General features: G+C 38.2%; 3 protein-coding genes across 3 annotated transcripts in view; 2 read left to right on the forward strand and 1 right to left on the reverse strand.

The window, feature by feature from the left end:
* dcaf17 (ddb1 and cul4 associated factor 17) lies at positions 1-24,722 on the reverse strand. Its single transcript, XM_026144210.1, has 14 exons — positions 24,056-24,722; positions 23,878-23,981; positions 22,984-23,074; positions 22,755-22,891; positions 22,572-22,650; positions 22,127-22,216; positions 21,906-22,013; positions 21,461-21,563; positions 20,952-21,094; positions 2,311-2,420; positions 2,129-2,213; positions 1,842-1,925; positions 394-549; positions 1-310 (listed from the first exon to the last, which is right to left on the reverse strand). The coding sequence occupies exons 1-14, from the start codon at positions 24,224-24,226 to the stop codon at positions 203-205; spliced, it is 1,569 nt and encodes a 522-aa protein (XP_025999995.1). The 5' UTR covers positions 24,227-24,722; the 3' UTR covers positions 1-202.
* Positions 10,730-13,492, forward strand: LOC113007543 (cingulin-like). The gene has a single exon (XM_026144211.1). It carries the CDS (start codon positions 12,169-12,171, stop codon positions 13,480-13,482), a length of 1,314 nt encoding a protein of 437 aa, XP_025999996.1. The 5' UTR covers positions 10,730-12,168; the 3' UTR covers positions 13,483-13,492.
* mettl8 (methyltransferase 8, methylcytidine) overlaps positions 24,165-24,922 on the forward strand; it is a 6,212-nt gene continuing 5,454 nt past the window's right edge. Inside the window, exon 1 of the mRNA XM_026144213.1 lies at positions 24,165-24,274. The gene's annotated coding sequence lies outside the window, so the exon portion shown is untranslated. The remainder of the gene's footprint in view (positions 24,275-24,922) is intronic.

Below are 24,922 nucleotides of genomic sequence, written 5' to 3' on the forward strand. Positions count from 1 at the left end.
ATCAAGTTTAATGGTACAGACTTAGAATAATCATAACAGAAAAAAAAAATAGTGATAATCAAGAGTAATCATATGAACTTAGGATGCAAAGATCCATATATTTAAAAAATATATATATATATAGGAGAAGGAAATCATATTAAAAAAAATCTTAAGTGATCATGAAAAGCTTTACAGCAGCTTTGATTCAGTTTTGCACCGCTTATGTTTTGGTGGTGAACAGTTTGTAAACATGGCAGCAGAACTTGGCGTTCTTTTGTTCAATATGAACAATCGTGTCTTTGTCGAAGAACACCTCGTTTTTATTTGTCTGAAACAAAAGAGAAGAGCACACATTAATCCACATCCAGACTACTCGCCCTGATGTTTGCATACTCATGTCAAGTTACTCACCTCATCCCAGGTTTCAATCAAATCGATCGTCCGCAGTAATTGTCCGGTCTGGTTGTCATGGAGTTGGATGCACGCTCTTCCTTCTCCCTCCTCGCCATTGGTTACCACGATTGCCAAAAGGTCAAGCTCATCCTCATATTCCACCATTCGGAAAGTCTGCATAATCAAAAGGCCGTTGTGAATTAAGTGCTACGTACCATGTTCTCTTTAATGAACAGCTCTACTTGCCTGCAGTGTTTAAACCTGAAAGCTTATCAATGAAATTCTTCAGAGGACATTACCCAACACATATCTCACCTGAGGAAATGTGTAAGGACAATTAAATGTATAAAAATCAATTGAGCTGCCATCCTGAATATTCTGCACTTTAAATAAATATGCAGGTTTTTTTTTATTCTTCTAAAAATATTTTGGCGCACACAAAAGAGGCTTTGGCTTTCCCCCAGGAAATGGAAACTCCCACTCGCTCTCTGCCTTATGTTACATGGAGACCAATTTAGGTTACATACATACTCACCTCCAAAGGCCCATTTTGAGCCAGGAAACCTCTGAAAGGTGTTTTTAAGGACAGAGGCTCTTGTATGATGACTGAATTCGACTTAAGATCCTCATTCATTTAGAATTTTTATCACTGAGCTGTAAATCTATTTAAGCCTGGTGGGGTGTTGACAATACCTCATCAGCGTCTTACAGCTGATTGGGGAAGAAAAAACTGTTTTGCATGAAAATTCAGCTGCAAAGAGAAATAAACCCTGCATCAGTTTGCTAGTTTTAGCTGCAGATTTGCAGTATTAAGAGGTATTTACAGGAGAGGAAGTGTAGGCAGGATTGAGTCATGTCTGCCATGATGGATAAAATTGTCAACGGAATTTTTTTTTGTTTAGGTCTATTACAGAGGAAAAACTAATATATATCGCTTTTTGAATAAATAAGAAGAAAAAGATCTTATTTATATTAAGAAACAAATATATATATATAAATATAACTAAATAAATAATAAAAATGTTGATATTGTGTTTGCTTCTTGGTTTAAATAAGAGAACAACTTAATCCGGATTTGTGGATCCGTTTTGTCATCCAAACCCTTGGGGCATGCAAGGGACTTTGGGGGATGTCTCGTGGTGTCTGGCTTCAAAAATGACGGCAGCAGACGGTCTGCTTGTTCTGGCATGCTGTGAATTCTTGATTGGGATCTTGGGAGTTTTTAGATTTTGTCAACACCTTTCTGTTTTTATGGTGAGGCAAGCCACAACATCCTACAGGAGGAGCCTACTGGTGTACTCCAGAGGGGTATGTATGCTCTGTCATAGTGCATCAAGTCACTCAAGTAATTAACAAGAATGTCAGGACCCTTACTGCATTGTAAGAGGAATAAAAATATTATTCACTTCCTGTCACAATCATATATTGGTATTTAAGTTAGTAATTTAATTAGATCCTATTTTTACCTTTTGAGATGGGTCATCATCCAGTTGTTGAAATCTTTTTTTTACTGTGCGGCCTGATGAGGTCACAGTGACTTGGGAGATAGGCTACAAGAGATGGAAAGCATAAACTTTACATTTTCTGAAATTATAAACTATACGCATACAATTCACCTCTATAGGAGACTTCCATCTCTGTTGTAGCCAGGCTGATTTATTGTAAAAGGCTGATCCATCGCAGGTCAATTACATTTATTCAGAAAGCAAAGGACAGCAACTAAAAATCTCAAGCAAATAAATTTTACACTTACATTGTTTCGGTGGGTTTTCAGGGAGAAATCCTCAACGACCTTAGATGGCAGAGCACTGTTCAGTTCACCGAGGATTTTTAGGACACTGGAATATAAAAAAACCAAAACACAAATATTGTACAATAAGTATATTTGGCAAATAAGATAATATGATGATGTTAAATAAATACCGGAGCACTCACTTTATGGTGACAGGTCCCACATGGATAATTCTTCCTGAATCATCAGGATGAAAGAAGATCCCGTCGTTCTCAAGAGAGTAGGAGTCCATCTCTTGTACTCCGTTTGTTGCCTAATTTAATAAAATCAGAACGCAAAAGATGCAGATTTCTTACAGTTTCTAATTAGCACACAACTTAAAGACTCTTTCCATCAGGTCTGTTTTCTTGACAAAAAGGTCAAGATGCAAAGAGCAGGTGAGAAAGACAGGAAGTCAGATACAACAAAAAAACAACAGTGCAGAACATTGTAACAGACCCACGACCGACACATTCCCAAGGTTACATTAGTGGACAGTCTAAGCCTATGTCCACATGTACATGGGTATTTTTGAAAAGATTTTATGATTCTATCCGTTTGGGCCTTTCATCCACATGTAAATGGCGTTTTGTGTCACTGAAAACAGAGATTTTTTTAAAACTCCTGCCAGCGTGAAGATTTTCGAAAACTCACTTTTTGCATTTAGGCGACGAGGAAAACGGAGATTTACTCACGCAACGTCAAAGGTGTGCACCGTTTTTGATGTCACGCTGTGCGCCACGTTATTGTTTACACTAGATTAATTTCTATAATGGCGGACATAGACAAAATACTATTGCTGTTAATCTGACTATCTGCATTTTTTACACTCTTACATATACAGGCGCAGTTTCTGTCCCTCCATTTAGAAAGACAGAGGCGTCAGAGTGAACTTCGGATGTGGTTTCTGCATTTAACACAGACGCTTTCACAACCCAAATCCAGATGTTGGTTTTAAATAAATTTAACTTTCAAGGTCCATTTTTAAGCTTTTCCAGCACATTACTAGAAAAAATAAAAAAAGAATGCATGTTCCGCTTATCATCACCTCAGTAAGGCCAAGTAAAAATGAAAACAAATCATTTTAGCTTGACTTAAATGTCCTTTGTTCCCCTTTTGTTAAAACATAGAAAACTGCACCAAAGACAAATACTGAAAAAGGAAATGGTGCACTATGCATATAGTGTACAAATTCAAAAAACAAATTTCTCTTAAAAATTAAAATTACAAATGTGAACAAATCAACTTGTTAAAGATATTCATCTCCACTTGAACAAAAACAACCCCACAAAAGAAGAAAACTGCACCAAACGCTCCAATAATACACAGCAAGGCCAAATTAATAAGTCTTCTCATCAGATATTGATGCTTCTTTCTAATGTGACACAAAAAAAGGAGACAGATGTTTGTTATTTTAACTAGTTAAGCACCTACATCCCCCAAAAATGGGGGCAAAAGGGAGGAGATCACGTTTAATCGTTTATAACTAGAGATGGCACGATACCACTTTTTTATGTCCGATACCGATACCGATATCATAAATTTGGATATCTGCCGATACCGATATGAATCCGATATAGTGTTTTTCAATCAACAAAACTGTTTTTTTAAATATCTTGCTGCATTTTGTATAAGTTCATACTCAAGTTTAAAACAACAACTACACTAAAGCTATTCTGTTATACCTGTATGCAAAAGAGAATATTTCATAGTTCAGCAATACTGATCAATCTAATAAACTTAAACCTACACCATCCTCCCTATTCTGGTATTTTAAAGAGTACTTAGCATAAATATTAAGCAACCTAACTAATAAGGTTCCAACTCCCAGCAAAGACAAAAATAAATAAATAAAAAATAGGGAACCACCCCTCACGCGCCACCTCATGATGCTTAATCGACGTAATCAACCTTAATTTGATGCAGTGTGAAAAAAAATGCACAGAAATCAATTATTTTTCAAGAAATATTAAATAGATTCAACATCTTTCTTCAACAAAATTGCAGACTGCACAGATGGTACCTTCCCAAAGGAATAAATAGCTTACTAGGGTATATTAGACTTAATAGTTACTATATACAGTAATGGACTTCTATTCATTTTACATCAAATTAAAACTTTGGGTGTCAGATAATTATTTATTAAAAGCTCGACATTTTAAATGAGAATAAGAAAGAAAAGTATGTCTTTGTGCCCCCTTTTCCCTGTTAATGCCCTATCGGCCCCCCTGGCTAAACTTTGCTAGATCCGCCCCTGCACAGTTACCAGCGTCAGCTACGTAGAAAAAGATCCTCGAGTAGAAAGTAATATTAAATAAATTCTAACAACAGCTGATCAAGCTTAAACGTGCTGCTGTTGTTCAGCTGCTGGTTTCCTCTTTCTGGTGCAAAGTGGGCCAAAAGCAAACAAGAGACACGGACTCGCGACAGAAAAGCCGATCAGCTGATCATTGATCAGTTTCATGATTGAAGTCGCAGCAAGAAGAGGCAGTCGCTCCATATATATTTTATTTTTTTCCGATATCCGATCCAGTAACTTAGGTCAGTATCGGACCGATACCGATACGTAATATCGGATCGGTCCATCTCTAATTATAACACGAGGTCAAAAATATAAGTGCTGACATGAGTAGTGTCCACAGAAACCTCTGAATCTCAGCTAAAAGCTCATGTAAACCATGTCTACAAACACCAAACAAAGCAAAGACACCAGACAGTTAAAAGAGCAGTTACTGCACCATGAATCTGTGGACAGGTAATATCCATATTTTGATTTATGATTTTCTGGAGTTAAATGTGAACCAAAGCATATTTTCAAAGGTGTTATATGCTATAAAATACTTTGAAAAATTAGGTGAGGGAAATAAAAAATCATTTTTTCTATGTTTGAGTCACAGTAACTTTGACATAGTAACATCTGCAGTAATATTTACAGCTCTGATGACATCTCACCAGTGTTAGCTTTATTTTGACACCAAGACTGTTTACACAGAGTTTGTAATTGCAGAGAAATACATTTATTTTGGTCATTTCCTTTTCAAGCAGGAAGCTCACCCTTCTTGGTATACCCTTTAGATGAATACAGAGTTTTTAATTAAATACATATTCTTTAAATAATGTTCCCTTTTAGAAAAAGTAGGATAATTAAAAAAACAAAACATTTATTATAGCTCTGTCACGTAGAAAAAAACCTGTCCTTTTTCTGTGGTCTGTTATATAACATTAGGGGTGTTCGTGGCAATTAACTTTTTAATCGACTAAGCGGGTCAAGTAAGAAACACTTAAATATTAAGTTACATTTGAAAACTGTTTAAAAAAAAACATATCCCCATTCCACATTCCAAAATGTCATGTGACAATCTGATTGGCTTAGGAGTGATGATGTCACAAGGATGTCACAAGGATGTCACAAGGATCCTTTGAAGTTTTTCTATAAATAGGGGTGAGAAACAGCAATTTTCAGTTCGTTTCTTCGCAGCCTTTGTGTTTGCAGCCTTCAAACGTTCACTACAGAAAAATTTGGAAACCTCTCAGAGTCATCGGATACAAACGCCAACATGTATCCAAGATTACGGCAACCAAGACAAAAAGATTTCGCCGCCTCTCCTTCCACGCGTGGCCGGCCAATTTCTCCAAATGGCCTCTTATCCATCCAAAGGGCATTACAGGAGAGTAGGAATGAAAACAACCATCTCCAGAACAAAATTCGACAAATTGAAGAAGAAAAACGTCACCTGGAGAAGAAGTGCTTACAGATGGAAGCACAAAACAAACACCTGGAAGAAACACTACAGCGCCAGCCCGACATCAACATTATTAATGAGGGCTGGGGGATCAAGTTTGCTCAAGCCAGAGAGCAGATTGTATCCCTCATCAAAGAAAACAAGAAAAAGAGCGCTGAAGTTAAAGAAATGTCCGAGCAGCTTCAAGGCAGGAAAGCGACGATTGATAAAATGGAGTGGGATCTGCAATACATGGACCAAATGAATCACCTGCTCCAAAGAAAGCTTGATGAAGCTGAAGAAAAAAATAAAGAAGTCCTCCAACAGAAGGAACAACAGGACACAAAGCAAAAAGACCTGCAGCGCGAGCTCCAAGGCATGCAGGAAAAGTACAGAATGGTGAAGGCAGAGTTGGAACAAACATTGGTCCAAAATAAAGACCTCCTTCAAGAGAAAGAGCAACAGAAAGAAAGACTGCCAGAAGAAAAGTGCATTATCAAGGACTTTGAGAGTAAAAATCAAAAGTTGCAAGGATTCTGTGATGAACTGAAGGTCAAAACAAGTGAGCTGGAGGGAGAAAAGGAAACACTAGAAAAACGATGCTCACACATGCAGAAAAAGATTGATCACATGGCCAAAAACAACTCAGAGCTCATTAAGGGGATATTGTTGGAATTCAACAACTTGAAGCGGGAAAACACAGAAATGCAGGCCCAAAAGCAAAAACAAGACAAAACGCATGAGGACCTGCAGTGTACGCTCCGCGATATCCAGAAAAGAAATGAGCAGCTAGAAGGCCTGCACAAAGAAGATCAAGTGAGAAATGCAGACCTGCAGAAGGCAAAGCTGACACAGGAGGCAACATCCAAAGACCTCAAAGAAAAGCTTGAAGAAACACAAGCAACATTAGAACAGGTGGAACAAACATGCAAGAAACTAGAGAGGCAAAACACAGAAACCATCGAGGAGTTGAGAACCCTCATCCTGGACAAAAAGGCGCTCGTGGAAAAGTCCATGAAAAAGAAGAAAAGATTCTTCAGCTTTTTCCGGTAGAGGGACAATACTGCTTCTTCAACTGATGTAGCCTCGTCTTGCTCCACCTCTGTTCACCCCCCCAACCAGTCCCGGCAGTTGACTGCCCCCTCCTGAGCCTGGTTCTGCCGGAGGTTTCTGCCCGTTTAAAGGCAGTTTTTCCTCCCCACTGTCGCCTAGTGCTTGCTCAGAGGGGATTGTTGGGGTTTTCTCTCCTCTACCTTGTTTCGTTATTTACTTGTTAACTTTTTGCTCTTACTTCGTTTTACCTTGTTTCGTTATTTACTTGTTAACTTTTTGCTCTTACTTCATTTAACCTTGTTTCGTTATTTACTTGTTAACTTTTTGAACTTACTTCATTTAACCTTGTTTCGTTATTTACTTGTTAACTTTTTGCTCTTACTTCATTTAACCTTGTTTCGTTATTTACTTGTTAACTTTTTGCTCTTACTTCATTTAACCTTGTTTCGTTATTTACTTGTTAACTTTTTGCTCTTACTTCGTTTTACCTTGTTTCGTTATTTACTTGTTAACTTTTTGCTCTTACTTCATTTAACCTTGTTTCGTTATTTACTTGTTAACTTTTTGCTCTTACTTCATTTAACCTTGTTTCGTTATTTACTTGTTAACTTTTTGAACTTACTTCGTTTTACCTTGTTTCGTTATTTACTTGCTTGTTTAACTTTTTTTTTCAACTTATCTAACAAAATAAAACAGTTGAATTTATCCTTTGAGTATTGTTCATCTATTCTTTACAGAGTTTTTCCAAAACACTTTCAAACATTCAGATCTGTCTTTCATTTTCTTCTTGAAACCTCATGAACGGTGAACTAAAAACTCTGGAACATGGTTCTAAACACTGAAATTGTTTCAGCTGAAACTGGCAAAGTCATACGTGCGTGTGTGAGTGTCACAGGTGATATGGTGTCACTAGTCCGGTCATCATGTTTAGCCTCATTCACTCCAGAATTATTTAGGCCAAATCTTTAAAACAGTGTCACTGCACACACATTTCAATCACACAAATGCAGGATTAATTCTTTGCAGTATTTTATCTGATTTATTATGAGAATGTCACGCCTGATCATTTGCGCCCACAACATCAAAAATGGGGGCAAAAGGGAGGAGACCACGTTTAATCGATTATAACACGAGGTCAGAAATATAAGTGCTGACATGAGTAGTGTCCACAGAAACCTCTGAATCTCAGCTAAAAGCTCATGTAAACCATGTCTACAAACACCAAACAAAGCAAAGACACCAGACAGTTAAAAGAGCAGTTACTGCACCATGAATCTGTGGACAGGTAATATCCATATTTTGATTTATGATTTTCTGGAGTTAAATGTGAACCGAAGCATATTTTCAAACGTGTTATATGCTATAAAATACTTTTAAAAATTAGGTGAGGGAAATAAAAAATCATTTTTTCTATGTTTGAGTCACAGTAACTTTGACATAGTAACATCTGCAGTAATATTTACAGCTCTGATGACATCTCACCAGTGTTAGCTTTATTTTGACACCAAGACTGTTTACACAGAGTTTGTAATTGCAGAGAAATACATTTATTTTGGTCATTTCCTTTTCAAGCAGGAAGCTCACCCTTCTTGGTATACCCTTTAGATGAATACAGAGTTTTTAATTAAATACATATTCTTTAAATAATGTTCCCTTTTAGAAAAAGTAGGATAATTAAAAAAACAAAACATTTATTATAGCTCTGTCACGTAGAAAAAAACCTGTCTTTTTTCTGTGGTCTGTTATATAACATTAGGGGTGTTCGTGGCAATTAACTTTTTAATCGACTAAGCGGGTCAAGTAAGAAACACTTAAATATTAAGTTACATTTGAAAACTGTTTAAAAAAAACATATCCCCATTCCACATTCCAAAGTGTCATGTGACAATCTGATTGGCTTAGGAGTGATGATGTCACAAGGATGTCACAAGGATGTCACAAGGATCCTTTGAAGTTTTTCTATAAATAGGGGTGAGAAACAGCAATTTTCAGTTCGTTTCTTCGCAGCCTTTGTGTTTGCAGCCTTCAAACGTTCACTACAGAAAAATTTGGAAACCTCTCAGAGTCATCGGATACAAACGCCAACATGTATCCAAGATTACGGCAACCAAGACAAAAAGATTTCGCCGCCTCTCCTTCCACGCGTGGCCGGCCAATTTCTCCAAATGGCCTCTTATCCATCCAAAGGGCATTACAGGAGAGTAGGAATGAAAACAACCATCTCCAGAACAAAATTCGACAAATTGAAGAAGAAAAACGTCACCTGGAGAAGAAGTGCTTACAGATGGAAGCACAAAACAAACACCTGGAAGAAACACTACAGCGCCAGCCCGACATCAACATTATTAATGAGGGCTGGGGGATCAAGTTTGCTCAAGCCAGAGAGCAGATTGTATCCCTCATCAAAGAAAACAAGAAAAAGAGCGCTGAAGTTAAAGAAATGTCCGAGCAGCTTCAAGGCAGGAAAGCGACGATTGATAAAATGGAGTGGGATCTGCAATACATGGACCAAATGAATCACCTGCTCCAAAGAAAGCTTGATGAAGCTGAAGAAAAAAATAAAGAAGTCCTCCAACAGAAGGAACAACAGGACACAAAGCAAAAAGACCTGCAGCGCGAGCTCCAAGGCATGCAGGAAAAGTACAGAATGGTGAAGGCAGAGTTGGAACAAACATTGGTCCAAAATAAAGACCTCCTTCAAGAGAAAGAGCAACAGAAAGAAAGACTGCCAGAAGAAAAGTGCATTATCAAGGACTTTGAGAGTAAAAATCAAAAGTTGCAAGGATTCTGTGATGAACTGAAGGTCAAAACAAGTGAGCTGGAGGGAGAAAAGGAAACACTAGAAAAACGATGCTCACACATGCAGAAAAAGATTGATCACATGGCCAAAAACAACTCAGAGCTCATTAAGGGGATATTGTTGGAATTCAACAACTTGAAGCGGGAAAACACAGAAATGCAGGCCCAAAAGCAAAAACAAGACAAAACGCATGAGGACCTGCAGTGTACGCTCCGCGATATCCAGAAAAGAAATGAGCAGCTAGAAGGCCTGCACAAAGAAGATCAAGTGAGAAATGCAGACCTGCAGAAGGCAAAGCTGACACAGGAGGCAACATCCAAAGACCTCAAAGAAAAGCTTGAAGAAACACAAGCAACATTAGAACAGGTGGAACAAACATGCAAGAAACTAGAGAGGCAAAACACAGAAACCATCGATGAGTTGAGAACCCTCATCCTGGACAAAAAGGCGCTCGTGGAAAAGTCCATGAAAAAGAAGAAAAGATTCTTCAGCTTTTTCCGGTAGAGGGACAATACTGCTTCTTCAACTGATGTAGCCTCGTCTTGCTCCACCTCTGTTCACCCCCCCAACCAGTCCCGGCAGTTGACTGCCCCCTCCTGAGCCTGGTTCTGCCGGAGGTTTCTGCCCGTTTAAAGGCAGTTTTTCCTCCCCACTGTCGCCTAGTGCTTGCTCAGAGGGGATTGTTGGGGTTTTCTCTCCTCTACCTTGTTTCGTTATTTACTTGTTAACTTTTTGCTCTTACTTCATTTAACCTTGTTTCGTTATTTACTTGTTAACTTTTTGCTCTTACCTCATTTAACCTTGTTTCGTTATTTACTTGTTAACTTTTTGCTCTTACCTCATTTAACCTTGTTTCGTTATTTACTTGTTAACTTTTTGCTCTTACCTCATTTAACCTTGTTTCGTTATTTACTTGTTAACTTTTTGCTCTTACCTCATTTAACCTTGTTTCTTTATTTACTTGTTAACTTTTTGAACTTACTTCGTTTTACCTTGTTTCGTTATTTACTTGCTTGTTTAACTTTTTTTTCAACTTATCTAACAAAATAAAACAGTTGAATTTATCCTTTGAGTATTGTTCATCTAATCTTTACAGAGTTTTTCCAAAACACTTTCAAACATTCAGATCTGTCTTTCATTTTCTTCTTGAAACCTCATGAACGGTGAACTAAAAACTCTGGAACATGGTTTGAAACACTGAAATTGTTTCAGCTGAAACTGGCAAAGTCATACGTGCGTGTGTGAGTGTCACAGGTGATATGGTGTCACTAGTCCGGTCATCATGTTTAGCCTCATTCACTCCAGAATTATTTAGGCCAAATCTTTAAAACAGTGTCACTGCACACACATTTCAATCACACAAATGCAGGATTAATTATTTGCAGTATCTTCTCTGATTTATTATGAGAATGTCACGCCTGATCATTTGCGCCCACAACATCAAAAATGGGGGCAAAAGGGAGGAGACCACGTTTAATCGATTATAACACGAGGTCAGAAATATAAGTGCTGACATGAGTAGTGTCCACAGAAACCTCTGAAGCTCAGCTAAAAACTCATGTAAACCATGTCTACAAACACCAAACAAAGCAAAGACACCAGACAGTTAAAAGAGCAGTTACTGCACCATGAATCTGTGGACAGGTAATATCCATATTTTGATTTATGATTTTCTGGAGTTAAATGTGAACCGAAGCATATTTTCAAACGTGTTATATGCTATAAAATACTTTTAAAAATTAGGTGAGGGAAATAAAAAATCATTTTTTCTATGTTTGAGTCACAGTAACTTTGACATAGTAACATCTGCAGTAATATTTACAGCTCTGATGACATCTCACCAGTGTTAGCTTTATTTTGACACCAAGACTGTTTACACAGAGTTTGTAATTGCAGAGAAATACATTTATTTTGGTCATTTCCTTTTCAAGCAGGAAGCTCACCCTTCTTGGTATACCCTTTAGATGAATACAGAGTTTTTAATTAAATACATATTCTTTAAATAATGTTCCCTTTTAGAAAAAGTAGGATAATTTAAAAAAACAAAACATTTATTATAGCTCTGTCACGTAGAAAAAAACCTGTCCTTTTTCTGTGGTCTGTTATATAACATTAGGGGTGTTCGTGGCAATTAACTTTTTAATCGACTAAGCGGGTCAAGTAAGAAACACTTAAATATTAAGTTACATTTGAAAACTGTTTAAAAAAAAACATATCCCCATTCCACATTCCAAAATGTCATGTGACAATCTGATTGGCTTAGGAGTGATGATGTCACAAGGATGTCACAAGGATGTCACAAGGATCCTTTGAAGTTTTTCTATAAATAGGGGTGAGAAACAGCAATTTTCAGTTCGTTTCTTCGCAGCCTTTGTGTTTGCAGCCTTCAAACGTTCACTACAGAAAAATTTGGAAACCTCTCAGAGTCATCGGATACAAACGCCAACATGTATCCAAGATTACGGCAACCAAGACAAAAAGATTTCGCCGCCTCTCCTTCCACGCGTGGCCGGCCAATTTCTCCAAATGGCCTCTTATCCATCCAAAGGGCATTACAGGAGAGTAGGAATGAAAACAACCATCTCCAGAACAAAATTCGACAAATTGAAGAAGAAAAACGTCACCTGGAGAAGAAGTGCTTACAGATGGAAGCACAAAACAAACACCTGGAAGAAACACTACAGCGCCAGCCCGACATCAACATTATTAATGAGGGCTGGGGGATCAAGTTTGCTCAAGCCAGAGAGCAGATTGTATCCCTCATCAAAGAAAACAAGAAAAAGAGCGCTGAAGTTAAAGAAATGTCCGAGCAGCTTCAAGGCAGGAAAGCGACGATTGATAAAATGGAGTGGGATCTGCAATACATGGACCAAATGAATCACCTGCTCCAAAGAAAGCTTGATGAAGCTGAAGAAAAAAATAAAGAAGTCCTCCAACAGAAGGAACAACAGGACACAAAGCAAAAAGACCTGCAGCGCGAGCTCCAAGGCATGCAGGAAAAGTACAGAATGGTGAAGGCAGAGTTGGAACAAACATTGGTCCAAAATAAAGACCTCCTTCAAGAGAAAGAGCAACAGAAAGAAAGACTGCCAGAAGAAAAGTGCATTATCAAGGACTTTGAGAGTAAAAATCAAAAGTTGCAAGGATTCTGTGATGAACTGAAGGTCAAAACAAGTGAGCTGGAGGGAGAAAAGGAAACACTAGAAAAACGATGCTCACACATGCAGAAAAAGATTGATCACATGGCCAAAAACAACTCAGAGCTCATTAAGGGGATATTGTTGGAATTCAACAACTTGAAGCGGGAAAACACAGAAATGCAGGCCCAAAAGCAAAAACAAGACAAAACGCATGAGGACCTGCAGTGTACGCTCCGCGATATCCAGAAAAGAAATGAGCAGCTAGAAGGCCTGCACAAAGAAGATCAAGTGAGAAATGCAGACCTGCAGAAGGCAAAGCTGACACAGGAGGCAAAATCCAAAGACCTCAAAGAAAAGCTTGAAGAAACACAAGCAACATTAGAACAGGTGGAACAAACATGCAAGAAACTAGAGAGGCAAAACACAGAAACCATCGAGGAGTTGAGAACCCTCATCCTGGACAAAAAGGCGCTCGTGGAAAAGTCCATGAAAAAGAAGAAAAGATTCTTCAGCTTTTTCCGGAAGAGGGACAATACTGCTTCTTCAACTGATGTAGCCTCGTCTTGCTCCACCTCTGTTCACCCCCCCAACCAGTCCCGGCAGTTGACTGCCCCCTCCTGAGCCTGGTTCTGCCGGAGGTTTCTGCCCGTTTAAAGGCAGTTTTTCCTCCCCACTGTCGCCTAGTGCTTGCTCAGAGGGGATTGTTGGGGTTTTCTCTCCTCTGCCTTGTTTCTTTATTTACTTGTTAACTTTTTGCTCTTACTTCATTTAACCTTGTTTCTTTATTTACTTGTTAACTTTTTGCTCTTACCTCATTTAACCTTGTTTCTTTATTTACTTGTTAACTTTTTGCTCTTACTTCATTTAACCTTGTTTCTTTATTTACTTGTTAACTTTTTGCTCTTACTTCATTTAACCTTGTTTCTTTATTTACTTGTTAACTTTTTGTTCTTACCTCATTTAACCTTGTTTCGTTATTTACTTGTTAACTTTTTGCTCTTACCTCATTTAACCTTGTTTCGTTATTTACTTGTTAACTTTTTGCTCTTACGTCATTTAACCTTGTTTCGTTATTTACTTGTTAACTTTTTGCTCTTACCTCATTTAACCTTGTTTCGTTATTTACTTGTTAACTTTTTGAACTTACTTCGTTTTACCTTGTTTCGTTATTTACTTGCTTGTTTAACTTTTTTTTCAACTTATCTAACAAAATAAAACAGTTGAATTTATCCTTTGAGTATTGTTCATCTATTCTTTACAGAGTTTTTCCAAAACACTTTCAAACATTCAGATCTGTCTTTCATTTTCTTCTTGAAACCTCATGAACGGTGAACTAAAAACTCTGGAACATGGTTTGAAACACTGAAATTGTTTCAGCTGAAACTGGCAAAGTCATACGTGCGTGTGTGAGTGTCACAGGTGATATGGTGTCACTAGTCCGGTCATCATGTTTAGGCTCATTCACTCCAGAATTATTTAGGCCAAATCTTTAAAACAGTGTCACTGCACACACATTTCAATCACACAAATGCAGGATTAATTCTTTGCAGTATTTTATCTGATTTATTATGAGAATGTCACGCCTGATCATTTGTGCCCACAACATCAAAAATGGGGGCAAAAGGGAGGAGACCACGTTTAATCGATTATAACACGAGGTCAGAAATATAAGTGCTGACATGAGTAGTGTCCACAGAAACCTCTGAAGCTCAGCTAAAAACTCATGTAAACCATGTCTACAAACACCAAACAAAGCAAAGACACCAGACAGTTAAAAGAGCAGTTACTGCACCATGAATCTGTGGACAGGTAATATCCATATCCATATCCTTTATTTTGATACAAATATTGTTTACCTCATTCTGTAATGGCAGAGAAATACATTTATTTTGGTCATTTCATTTTCGAGCAGAAAGCTCAGAAAATCCCTGAAGGCCAAACAGGTTAAAGTTAATTCCCAATAAAACTAACTGTGAGATATTGGACTACATTGCTGTCTGTATTATTGTTAAAGTCATAAATGATCACCTTTAAAGTGTTTGTGCTGATAACATCATGTACAGTAAGACAGGCATGGAGAACAGCACTGACTGGGAGAGCCTTTGAACAGATGACATACTCAATTCAGTTCAACATATAAGACTTTAAGAATGCACAAGCATCTACCTCAAATCTATTTTTTTAGTCTATCATCTGTGATATGATTATGTAAAATTATAATGTATTGTTCATCTCCCTTAAATAAACAGGCAGCCTTAATGTGTGAAATATTCATATATTAAAACACTCAAATTTGTCTGTTGTCTCAGTGGCTGATAGTGTCCCACAGGCGTCAATGTGAGCTTGAAGTCATTTATATTTTTTAAGTTGTTTAATGTGTAGGTGCTCAAGATTTTGAATGAAAGCCTCGGAACTTCGGCAGCACAAAAAAGTGGCTATTCTTTGTGTCCATATGGATCAGTCCCTCTTATTACCATTATTTCCTTATGCCATAAGTTGTCTAGTTAAGTATCAGACTAACGTTTAAAGCTTTTACTTGAGTGAAGTAACTCACGTTACTGCTACTGCTAAATAATGTTAGCTAAGTTTACAGCATATTCCATAAATCACCATGCCATAACTAACTGCTATAATAGCGCTGCCGTAGTGCATCACACTCAGTGCATTTCAATCATTTCTCCAGTACGTTTGATAGCTAGCAAAATAATAATAATAATAGCACGTGATATGTACACATACTCGAAAATTATTTACTAGGACTCACATTGGTGTAACTTTGTGCTGAACATTTGTGTGGTCAAGATCTCTGTCTAAATAAATAAATAAATAAATCTGGGCAAATTCCCAGATGATTAAACATGCAACTATTTTGCTGGTAATAACTGGAGTAAAGAAATCAACCGCCTATTCATGCAAGATAATTCATAATTTTGTTGGTTAGGTCTGATTATTGGGAGGGGTCATAACCCCCCTGGAAATTACGCCCCTGAGGACTCACCTGTCATGTGACTCAAGAGTCCAAAGTCCACCAGTGTCGTTTTCTATCAAACACTCATTAAAACAGCAAGTTAGTGCATTCATCCCCGACTGTTCGGCGGAGGGGCGGGGTCACACAGTGGTGCATGGCAGCCCAGGTGGAGAAATTTTGCTTTTACACTTTGCAACTCGTTTTATTTCTCTACCTGATAAGAAAACTATTCGGTCAGATAGTTATTTGTAGTGAATGAAATACGGCTTCAAGCATGTTTCAAACCTTGAAAAGACAATACTAAAATTCAAGAACTTTCACGGATTTCAAGCACCCGTACAAACTCTGGGAAGAGCAGATAATTCAAGTCTTATTGACACCAGCCTCACTGTTCAGTCACCTATGCTCTTTCTGCTTCACTCTTTTCTTCTGTCTCACACTAACTGTGAATAGTTGGCATAAGAAAGTTTCTCTCTCTCTGCCGTCACCAAGTGTTTGCTTAAAAGGGATTGTTGTTTTTTCCATTTCAATATAAACTGCCTTGAGTTGACTATTGTTGTGATCTGCCACTGCATAAAGATAATAGGGCAGCACATGAAGCAGGACAAAGCTCCAACTATCTCAAACTGGTTTCTTGAGCATGACAACGAGGTCACTGTACTCAGATGAACTCCACAGGCACCAGATCTGAATTAAATAGAGTGTCTTTGACTGTGGTGGAACAGGAAATTCACATCATGGGTGTGCAGCCAACAAATCTGCAGCAACTGTGTGACGCTGTCACGCCAGCATTGACCAAAATCTTAGATGAATGTTTGAAGCACCCTGTTGGATGTATGCCATGAAGAATTATGGCAATTGTGAAGGCAAAAGGCATCCGATCCGATCCCAGGTGTAACGTAATGTATGGAAAATGTCTTTCGTCAACCTCACATCTGGGGTTTTTTTTGTTGTTTTTTCTAACACCCTCACAAGTGCCCCACTACTCTGAAGATTTCTCAGTATTAACCACTGGAGCGGTACATGGCCTCATTTGGGAAAGCACAACTGCCAGTGGGGCAAAAAAGTATTTAGTCAGCCACCGATTGTGCAAGTTCCCCCACTTAAAATGATGACAGAGGTCAGTAATTTGCACCAGAGGTACACTTCAACTGTGAGAGACAGAATGTGAAAAAAAAAATTCATGAATCCACATGGTAGGATTTGTAAAGAATTTATTCGTAAATTAGGGTGGAATCTCTGGCTCTCACAGACCTGTAACGTCTTCTGTAAGACGCTTTTCTGTCCCTCACTCGTTACGTGTATGAATGGCACCTGTTTGAACTCATCATCTGTATAAAAGACACCTGTCCACAGCCTCAAACAGTCAGACTCCAAACGCCGCCATGGCCAAGACCAAAGAGCTTTCGAGGGACACCAGGAAAAGTATTGTAGACCTGCACCAGACTGGGAAGAGTGAATCTACAATAGGCAAGCAGCTTGGTGTGAAAAAATCAACTGTGGGAGCAATCATCAGAAAATGGAAGACATACAAGACCACTGATAATCTCCCTCGATCTGGGGCTCCACGGAAGATCTCATCCCGTGGGGTCAAGATGATCATGAGAACGGTGAGCAAAGATCCCAGAACTAGGGCTGGGCCATATTATACCGTTCACGGTAATACCGGTATAATGTTAGGCAACGATAGGAAAATGAAATATCGCGATAGAATGGGAGTAAAACGCGCATGCGCAGTGCCTTTGTTTTCATACGCACATGGCCGATTGTTGAGTGAAACTGATGAACCAGAATTGGTTTGTAAAAATGGATTTTTTTTTTCCACATTCTGTCTCTCACAGTTGAAGTGTACCTCTGGTGCAAATTACTGACCTCTGTCATCATTTTAGGTGGGGGAACTTGCACAATCGGTGGCTGACTAAATACTTTTTTGCCCCACTGTATAAGTGCTGACATGAGTAGTGTCCACAGAAACCTCTGAATCTCAGCTAAAAGCTCATGTAAACCATGTCTACAAACACCAAACAAAGAGCAAAGACACCAGGCAGTTACTGCACCATGAATCTGTGGACAGGTAATATCCATATTTTGATTTATGATTTTCTGGAGTTAAATGGGAACCAAAGAATATTTTCAAAGGTGTTATATGCTATAAAATACTTTAAAATTAGGCAAGGGATATAAAAAAAAAAAAAAACATCTAATTTTTCTATGTTTGAGTCACAGCAACTTTGACATAGTAACATCCGCAGTATTATTCACATCTCTGATGACATCTCACAAGTGTTAGCTTTATTTTGATTTTATTTGACACCAATACTGTTTACACAGAGTTTGTAATTGCAGAGAAATACTCCAGTTTTTTGGTCATTTAATTTTCGAGCAGAAAATTTTCACTCAGAAAACCCCTGGGGGTCAAACAGCACTTGTTTGTGCTTTGGAGTTTTCATGTATTTTGGATTTTGTAAGTGTTTTGGATTTTGTAAGTGTTTTGGATTTTGTACGTGCTTTGTCTCTAGGGGCCACCGTATGCAAGGCAGTCCAGGTGGAGAAATTTTGCTTTTAGACTCATTTTATTTCTTTATCTGATAAGAAAACTATTCGGTCAGATAGTTAGTTGTGGTGAAATTAATACAGTTTCATGCACATTTAAGCACCACATCTGAAATTCAAGCACTTTTCAAACCTTGAAAAGTCTATATTAAAATTAAAGGATTCCAAGCACCTATACGAACCCCGTCTACAGAACAGCCAAAATACTGTCTTTAGTTATTAACATTTGAAATGATGAAGGCACTTGAAAATGTCACTTGAAAAGTAACACAATTATCTGCCTTTCCAGAGAAACAAAAACTTTTCAGAACTACTTAAGGTTTTGTGAGGTTACAAAACCCTGTTTAGTCTTTCCCTCCCAGGCTTCTAAATTTCTGATTGGCTAACATTTGGCTTTTAGAGTTTCCATGTGAAGGGAGATATTTTTTTAAAACTGCACGTGTGGACAGGATTAAAAAAAGAAGAAGAAGAAAATCTCTGTTTTCAAAGATACCATTATACGTATGGACGTAGCCTAAACTACATTTTGGAGGCTGAACTGGAACTGGAAACCTCCCTTATCTTTACCAACTGACAATCTGATATCCATTCCACTTCATACTACAGGGAGTGCAGAATTATTAGGCAAGTTGTATTTTTAAGGAATAATTTTATTATTGAACAACAACCATGTTCTCAATGAACCCAAAAAACTCATTAATATCAAAGCTGAATGTTTGTGGAAGTAGTTTTTAGTTTTTTAGTTTTAGCTATTTTAGGGGGATATCTGTGTGTGCAGGTGACTATTACTGTGCATAATTATTAGGCAACTTAACAAAAAAACAAATATATACCCATTTCAATTATTTATTTTTACCAGTGAAACCAATATAACATCTCCACATTCACAAATATACATTTCTGACATTCAAAAACAAAACAAAAACAAATCAGCGACCAATATAGCCACCTTTCTTTGCAAGGACACTCAAAAGCCTGCCATCCATGGATTCTGTCAGTGTTTTGATCTGTTCACCGTCAACATTGCGTGCAGCAGCAACCACAGCCTCCCAGACACTGTTCAGAGAGGTGTACTGTTTTCCCTCCTTGTAAATCTCACATTTGATGATGGACCACAGGTTCTCAATGGGGTTCAGATCAGGTGAACAAGGTGGCCATGTCATTAGCTTTTCTTCTTTTATACCCTTTCTTGCCAGCCACGCTGTGGAGTACTTGGACGCGTGTGATGGAGCATTGTCCTGCATGAAAATCATGTTTTTCTCGAAGGATGCAGACTTCTTCCTGTACCACTGCTTGAAGAAGGTGTCTTCCAGAAACTGGCAGTAGGACTGGGAGTTGAGCTTGACTCCATCCTCAACCCGAAAAGGCCCCACAAGCTCATCTTTGATGATACCAGCCCAAACCAGTACTCCACCTCCACCTTGCTGGCGTCTGAGTCGGACTGGAGCTCTCTGCCCTTTACCAATCCAGCCACGGGCCCATCCATCTGGCCCATCAAGACTCACTCTCATTTCATCAGTCCATAAAACCTTAGAAAAATCAGTCTTGAGATATTTCTTGGCCCAGTCTTGACGTTTCAGCTTGTGTGTCTTGTTCAGTGGTGGTCGTCTTTCAGCCTTTCTTACCTTGGCCATGTCTCTGAGTATTGCACACCTTGTGCTTTTGGGCACTCCAGTGATGTTGCAGCTCTGAAATATGGCCAAACTGGTGGCAAGTGGCATCTTGGCGGCTGCACGCTTGACTTTTCTCAGTTCATGGGCAGTTATTTTGTGCCTTGGTTTTTCCACACGCTTCTTGCAACCCTGTTGACTATTTTGAATGAAACGCTTGATTGTTCGATGATCACGCTTCAGAAGCTTTGCAATTTTGAGACTGCTGCATCCCTCTGCAAGATATCTCACTATTTTTGACTTTTCTGAGCCTGTCAAGTCCTTCTTTTGACCCATTTTGCCAAAGGAAAGGACGTTGCCTAATAATTATGCACACCTGATATAGGGTGTTGATGTCATTAGACCACACCCCTTCTCATTACAGAGATGCACATCACCTAATATGCTTAATTGGTAGTAGGCTTTCGAGCCTATACAGCTTGGAGTAAGACAACATGCATGAAGAGGATGATGTGGACAAAATACTCATTTGCCTAATAATTCTGCACTCCCTGTATAAAGAGTGTTATACCCCCCCTTTGATTCTCCTGTTTTCTATTTAAGTATGTGTGGTATTTTCCACATGAACAACTCAGTGGAGAGATTATGTGAAAATAATCTGATACAATGTCATGGCTTCTCAATGGGAGAGAAGGCAGAGTTTAGAGATCAGCACAAAGGTAGTATTGTGAGGTGATTACAGGTTTAGTTCGCTCCTGCTCTGTCCACTGACTGAATAGGAAGACTGTCAAAAACATTTGGAGCCCTTCTTACAATGACAACTCACCAGGGTCTGACAAATTTAGCAACAGCTCATTCTACCACAAACTGACTTATTACTGTCATGTTTTACTCAAAGTACAACCATAACTAAAAGGTAATAATGAGGTAAATTTATAGTTGAGGAATTTTAAATATACCATAGTGCCGTCCTTGAGTGAGCAGATGTGGTAGGTCCCCTCGTCTTTTTTACGAGGCGGTGTGTAAATGTAGTGCCATGGGTTTCCTCCAATCTGAACACTGTTTTCAGCACAAGAGACCTTGAAAAGTACAGGAGGGCAATCTGTGCAATGAGAAAGGAAAAACAAACATTATACTCGCTTTGTGAAGCAAAACATTCTTGATTAGAGTGGCTATCACTCTGTGACCCCTGGAACAGCAGCAGAAGAAAGCTGCTGCGGCAAATAGGGATGTTAATAAACAGAACCAAATATGTTTAATATCATGTTCATATCAAGCACCATATTTTACATGATTCACAGTTCACAGCCTTGAAGAAGTCATTTCAGGTCCCTTACAGCTCGATTTAAGACAACTTTCTTCATATTAGCTGCCTCACAAAAATGGCTTTATTAGTTATTTGAAGCTATGCATGTACTCAACTTTAAGCACATATACCACTGGTTCTTAAAAAAACAAAAAAAACAACCTGTGATTTGAATATTTAACGGGATACCAAACGGTGCATCTCCGACTGTTTTGCCACCAAGAAGAGGACTCTGCTTTCCAAGTGTTAGCTTCTCTGTCAGGTACTGAAAACAAAGAAAATGTTCATCATGTTCTTACATCCCAAAGACGTAAGAAGCAAGCTAAGCAGAATGATAATAAAACACTTTCTATTAAAAAAAATCACATCAAATTGGTAAATGGCCTGTATTTGTAAAGCGCTTTACTAGTCCTAAAGGACCCCAAAGCGTAGGCAGTAGGCAAAGGGTGAAGTGTCTTGCCCAAGGACACAACGACCGAGACTGTCCAAGCCGGGGCTCGAATCAGCAACCTTCCGATTACAAGGCGAACTCCCCACTCTTGAGCCACGATCGCCCCTGATGCAAATTCTGATGCATTCACTAATGTCTAAATAAACACAGACTTACTCTTTGGACAATGTGCTCGAAGCTGTACATTTTCACTGACTTATTGCTGTAATACAGTGCAAGGACACCTTGAACCAGATCAGCACCTATGACACCATTTCCAAACACCTACAAGAAAAACAAAACAAAAAACCTTTAAATGAAAAAACCTCCAAAAAAATGTACATTTGAAAAAATGTAAACTGTATTTAAAAAAACAAGCAAACAAACAAAAAACTTACTTTTTTATTGATCTCCATAACACCAATAACTTCCAATGGGAAAACGTGAAAAATAGCGATGTGCATCACTGTATTCTGAGTGATACCTGCCTGTGGGATAAATCAGAAAAAAGGTCACGTCTCCATCTCCTCTCTTCATTTTTATAGGACTTACAGAAAAATAAATAATTAATAAACTTTCTAGTTGCACAAACAATAAATTACTACTACTACTACTACTACTAATAATAATAGTAATAATAACAACAACAACCTTCTGATTTGAAACCAACAACCACAAGATGAAAAAAGAATAATCCTTAAATATAAAGAATATAAAAAATGAAATGATAACAAGAGTCACGTATAGCTAGTGACAGCTATGTTTAATTTAAATATAACATTAACTTATCATTGACTTTCTCTTACAAGACACAAATACTTTAAATACATGTATTCACTTTACCTGTCTGGCTAAAGGTGTTTCCTTGTTTTGAACAGATTTAACATAAAATGTCTCTTGAGAAACATCCCAGCCAAGATATCTACAAGATAACAACAAGCTATAAAACTAAAATGGCTTTAAAATGAACCAAATCTAAAAATACTTTCCACTCAAAGGACACTGAAATCAGAACCGTAGAGATACCTGAACTTATAGTTTGGAGAGAGGTAAACTCTCTGCAGTTCTTCTCCCGTTTCAGCTGAAAGGCGAATTAGCCAGTTATTGGCCGTCAAAGCCAAGAGACTTGGTTTATGATCAGATGGAGAAGATAAGGATTTTTCCTTTGGATGAGAACAAAAAAAAAAAAAAGAGGTAACACAACAGTCTGAAATTTTCTATCTGAGCAACACCCAGTTTATTAATGTTTACTTACAACTGGGCTGTGACACATCAATGTATCTTCAATTTTCTCCTGTTTGGACCTCGTTGGCAGTTTGTACAAAATCTGAGGCTCAACATGAACACTGAAACACATATACAAAATATAAAACATAAGCAGCTTGTCAGTGTTATTGGGCATACACAACACTTTCCTACTTCAATTAAAGCTCCTTAGATCATCTGCTCCTCTGTATCCTACATCACTGTTTCGCAAAAGCAACAATTTCTGACGAAGTTAAAATGACACAATGGGTTTTATTTTAATTGTACACATTTACATTAAATATCATGGCCCACCTGTTTTCACGTTATTCATCAGACATCTATACTTTTCCCTACCAGATAAGATAAGACAAAAAATATTCAATATCTTCCACTGCTTTAAATGGTTTTCCGCATTTTTTTTTTTTTTTTTTTTTTTTAAAACTCATCAACTTGCTACGCTGTTACACCCATCTCCCTTTCATTCACACGCATGTATTCTGATTTGCATTCCTCTTCTCTCCAGAGCATACCTCAACCTTTCCAGGCTCTTTCACCTGATCCCTACTCTCACTACAGACAATAATATTTAATACACTCAAGTAAAAGCTTTAAAACATTATATATCCATTACATAAGTGATTAAAGAGGTGATGATTTTCATTTGGCTCTGGCTATATCTCTTAAGTGGGTGCCAAATAAATTTATATTACAGGCCAGTGTAATATGAACACTTCATATTAAAAAAAATATTTTGTATAGGTAGATTTTTAACAACTCATTTTTAATAGTGTATATGACCAGTGGAGGATTACTTTAACGTACCAAAATAGTCCTGTGTATATTTTGGCATGTATACGTGTTTAAAAACTGAAGCTAATTAAAGTTAGGACCCCATACTCACCAGCTGTAGCAGTGCTGGTAGTTTTCAAAGTATAGTTTGCAATTTTCGTACATTACTGTGGATTTTGAGGTCTTGCTCCATACTTTCGTGAAAGTCCGGTTTTCCTACAATATGGCAACAATAATTAATATGGGAAAACACCAACTGAAAGCAGTAACACTACAAACTGTAACATTACCTGAAGGAGAATACCTCTCAGGATCTTCAAATTATGTCTGATTAAAGTCCTAGTATTCCCAAGACCCGTGCTCCTCCGGCTCAGCAGTTCAGCTGCGTTAGCGCTCCCCTTTCTCTGCTGTGGCGCCATCTGCAGGTGGTACGTTTTCCTACTGGGGGCTGCTAGCAGCATGACTAGATCGACTGACTGAAGTGACCACAACAGCCCACCCAGAGCGAGGTAAGCACCGTATGGTTTTGTAGTCCAGCACGCTACAGCTGTTTTCTAGACTTCATGTTTTCAACGCCGTCGCGACCTCACACGTCCAATGACTAACATGAAAAGTTAACAGCTAGCTTAGGTTAGCGTGAGCTAAGGAACCTCGACATGTCGCCAACTTCGTCCAAAAGTTTTGTTTACTATATGACCCAGAGGAACTGCTCGGAGGTTGCATGGAGGGTTAAATATAATTGTTAGGGTTAAGTTGGCGAGCATTGCTTTCGCCTGTCGACTGGGGTTGTGTTGTTAGTTAGCCGCTAACTCTATTAGCACCCCATCCCTCTCCATGTTTTCACACGCGTCTTCTTCTACGGCACAATAGCGCACTCGCTGTCCCGCTGTAGCGCACCCATTCGTCTGCACGTACCCTGACCAGAGATACACTTAAAAATCAGCTGCATCCTTTAGTTTCCGTTTTTATTTGCAGTAATAGTCCGATTCTATATTTTAGGAATTATTATTCAAACTATATAGCTTTTTTTAAGCATTTGAGCGGTGTTAGCTAAACATATTTCTCTGTGTGTATGTGTATTTAATCATTTATTTATTTTATTTCTGTTTTGTTTTTCCTGTATTAAATTTGAGCTAATGTACTTTAAAGAGTCACGC

The sequence above is a fragment of the Astatotilapia calliptera genome, chromosome 16 (assembly GCF_900246225.1).
Source record: "Astatotilapia calliptera chromosome 16, fAstCal1.2, whole genome shotgun sequence".
Lineage (NCBI taxonomy): Eukaryota > Metazoa > Chordata > Actinopteri > Cichliformes > Cichlidae > Astatotilapia > Astatotilapia calliptera.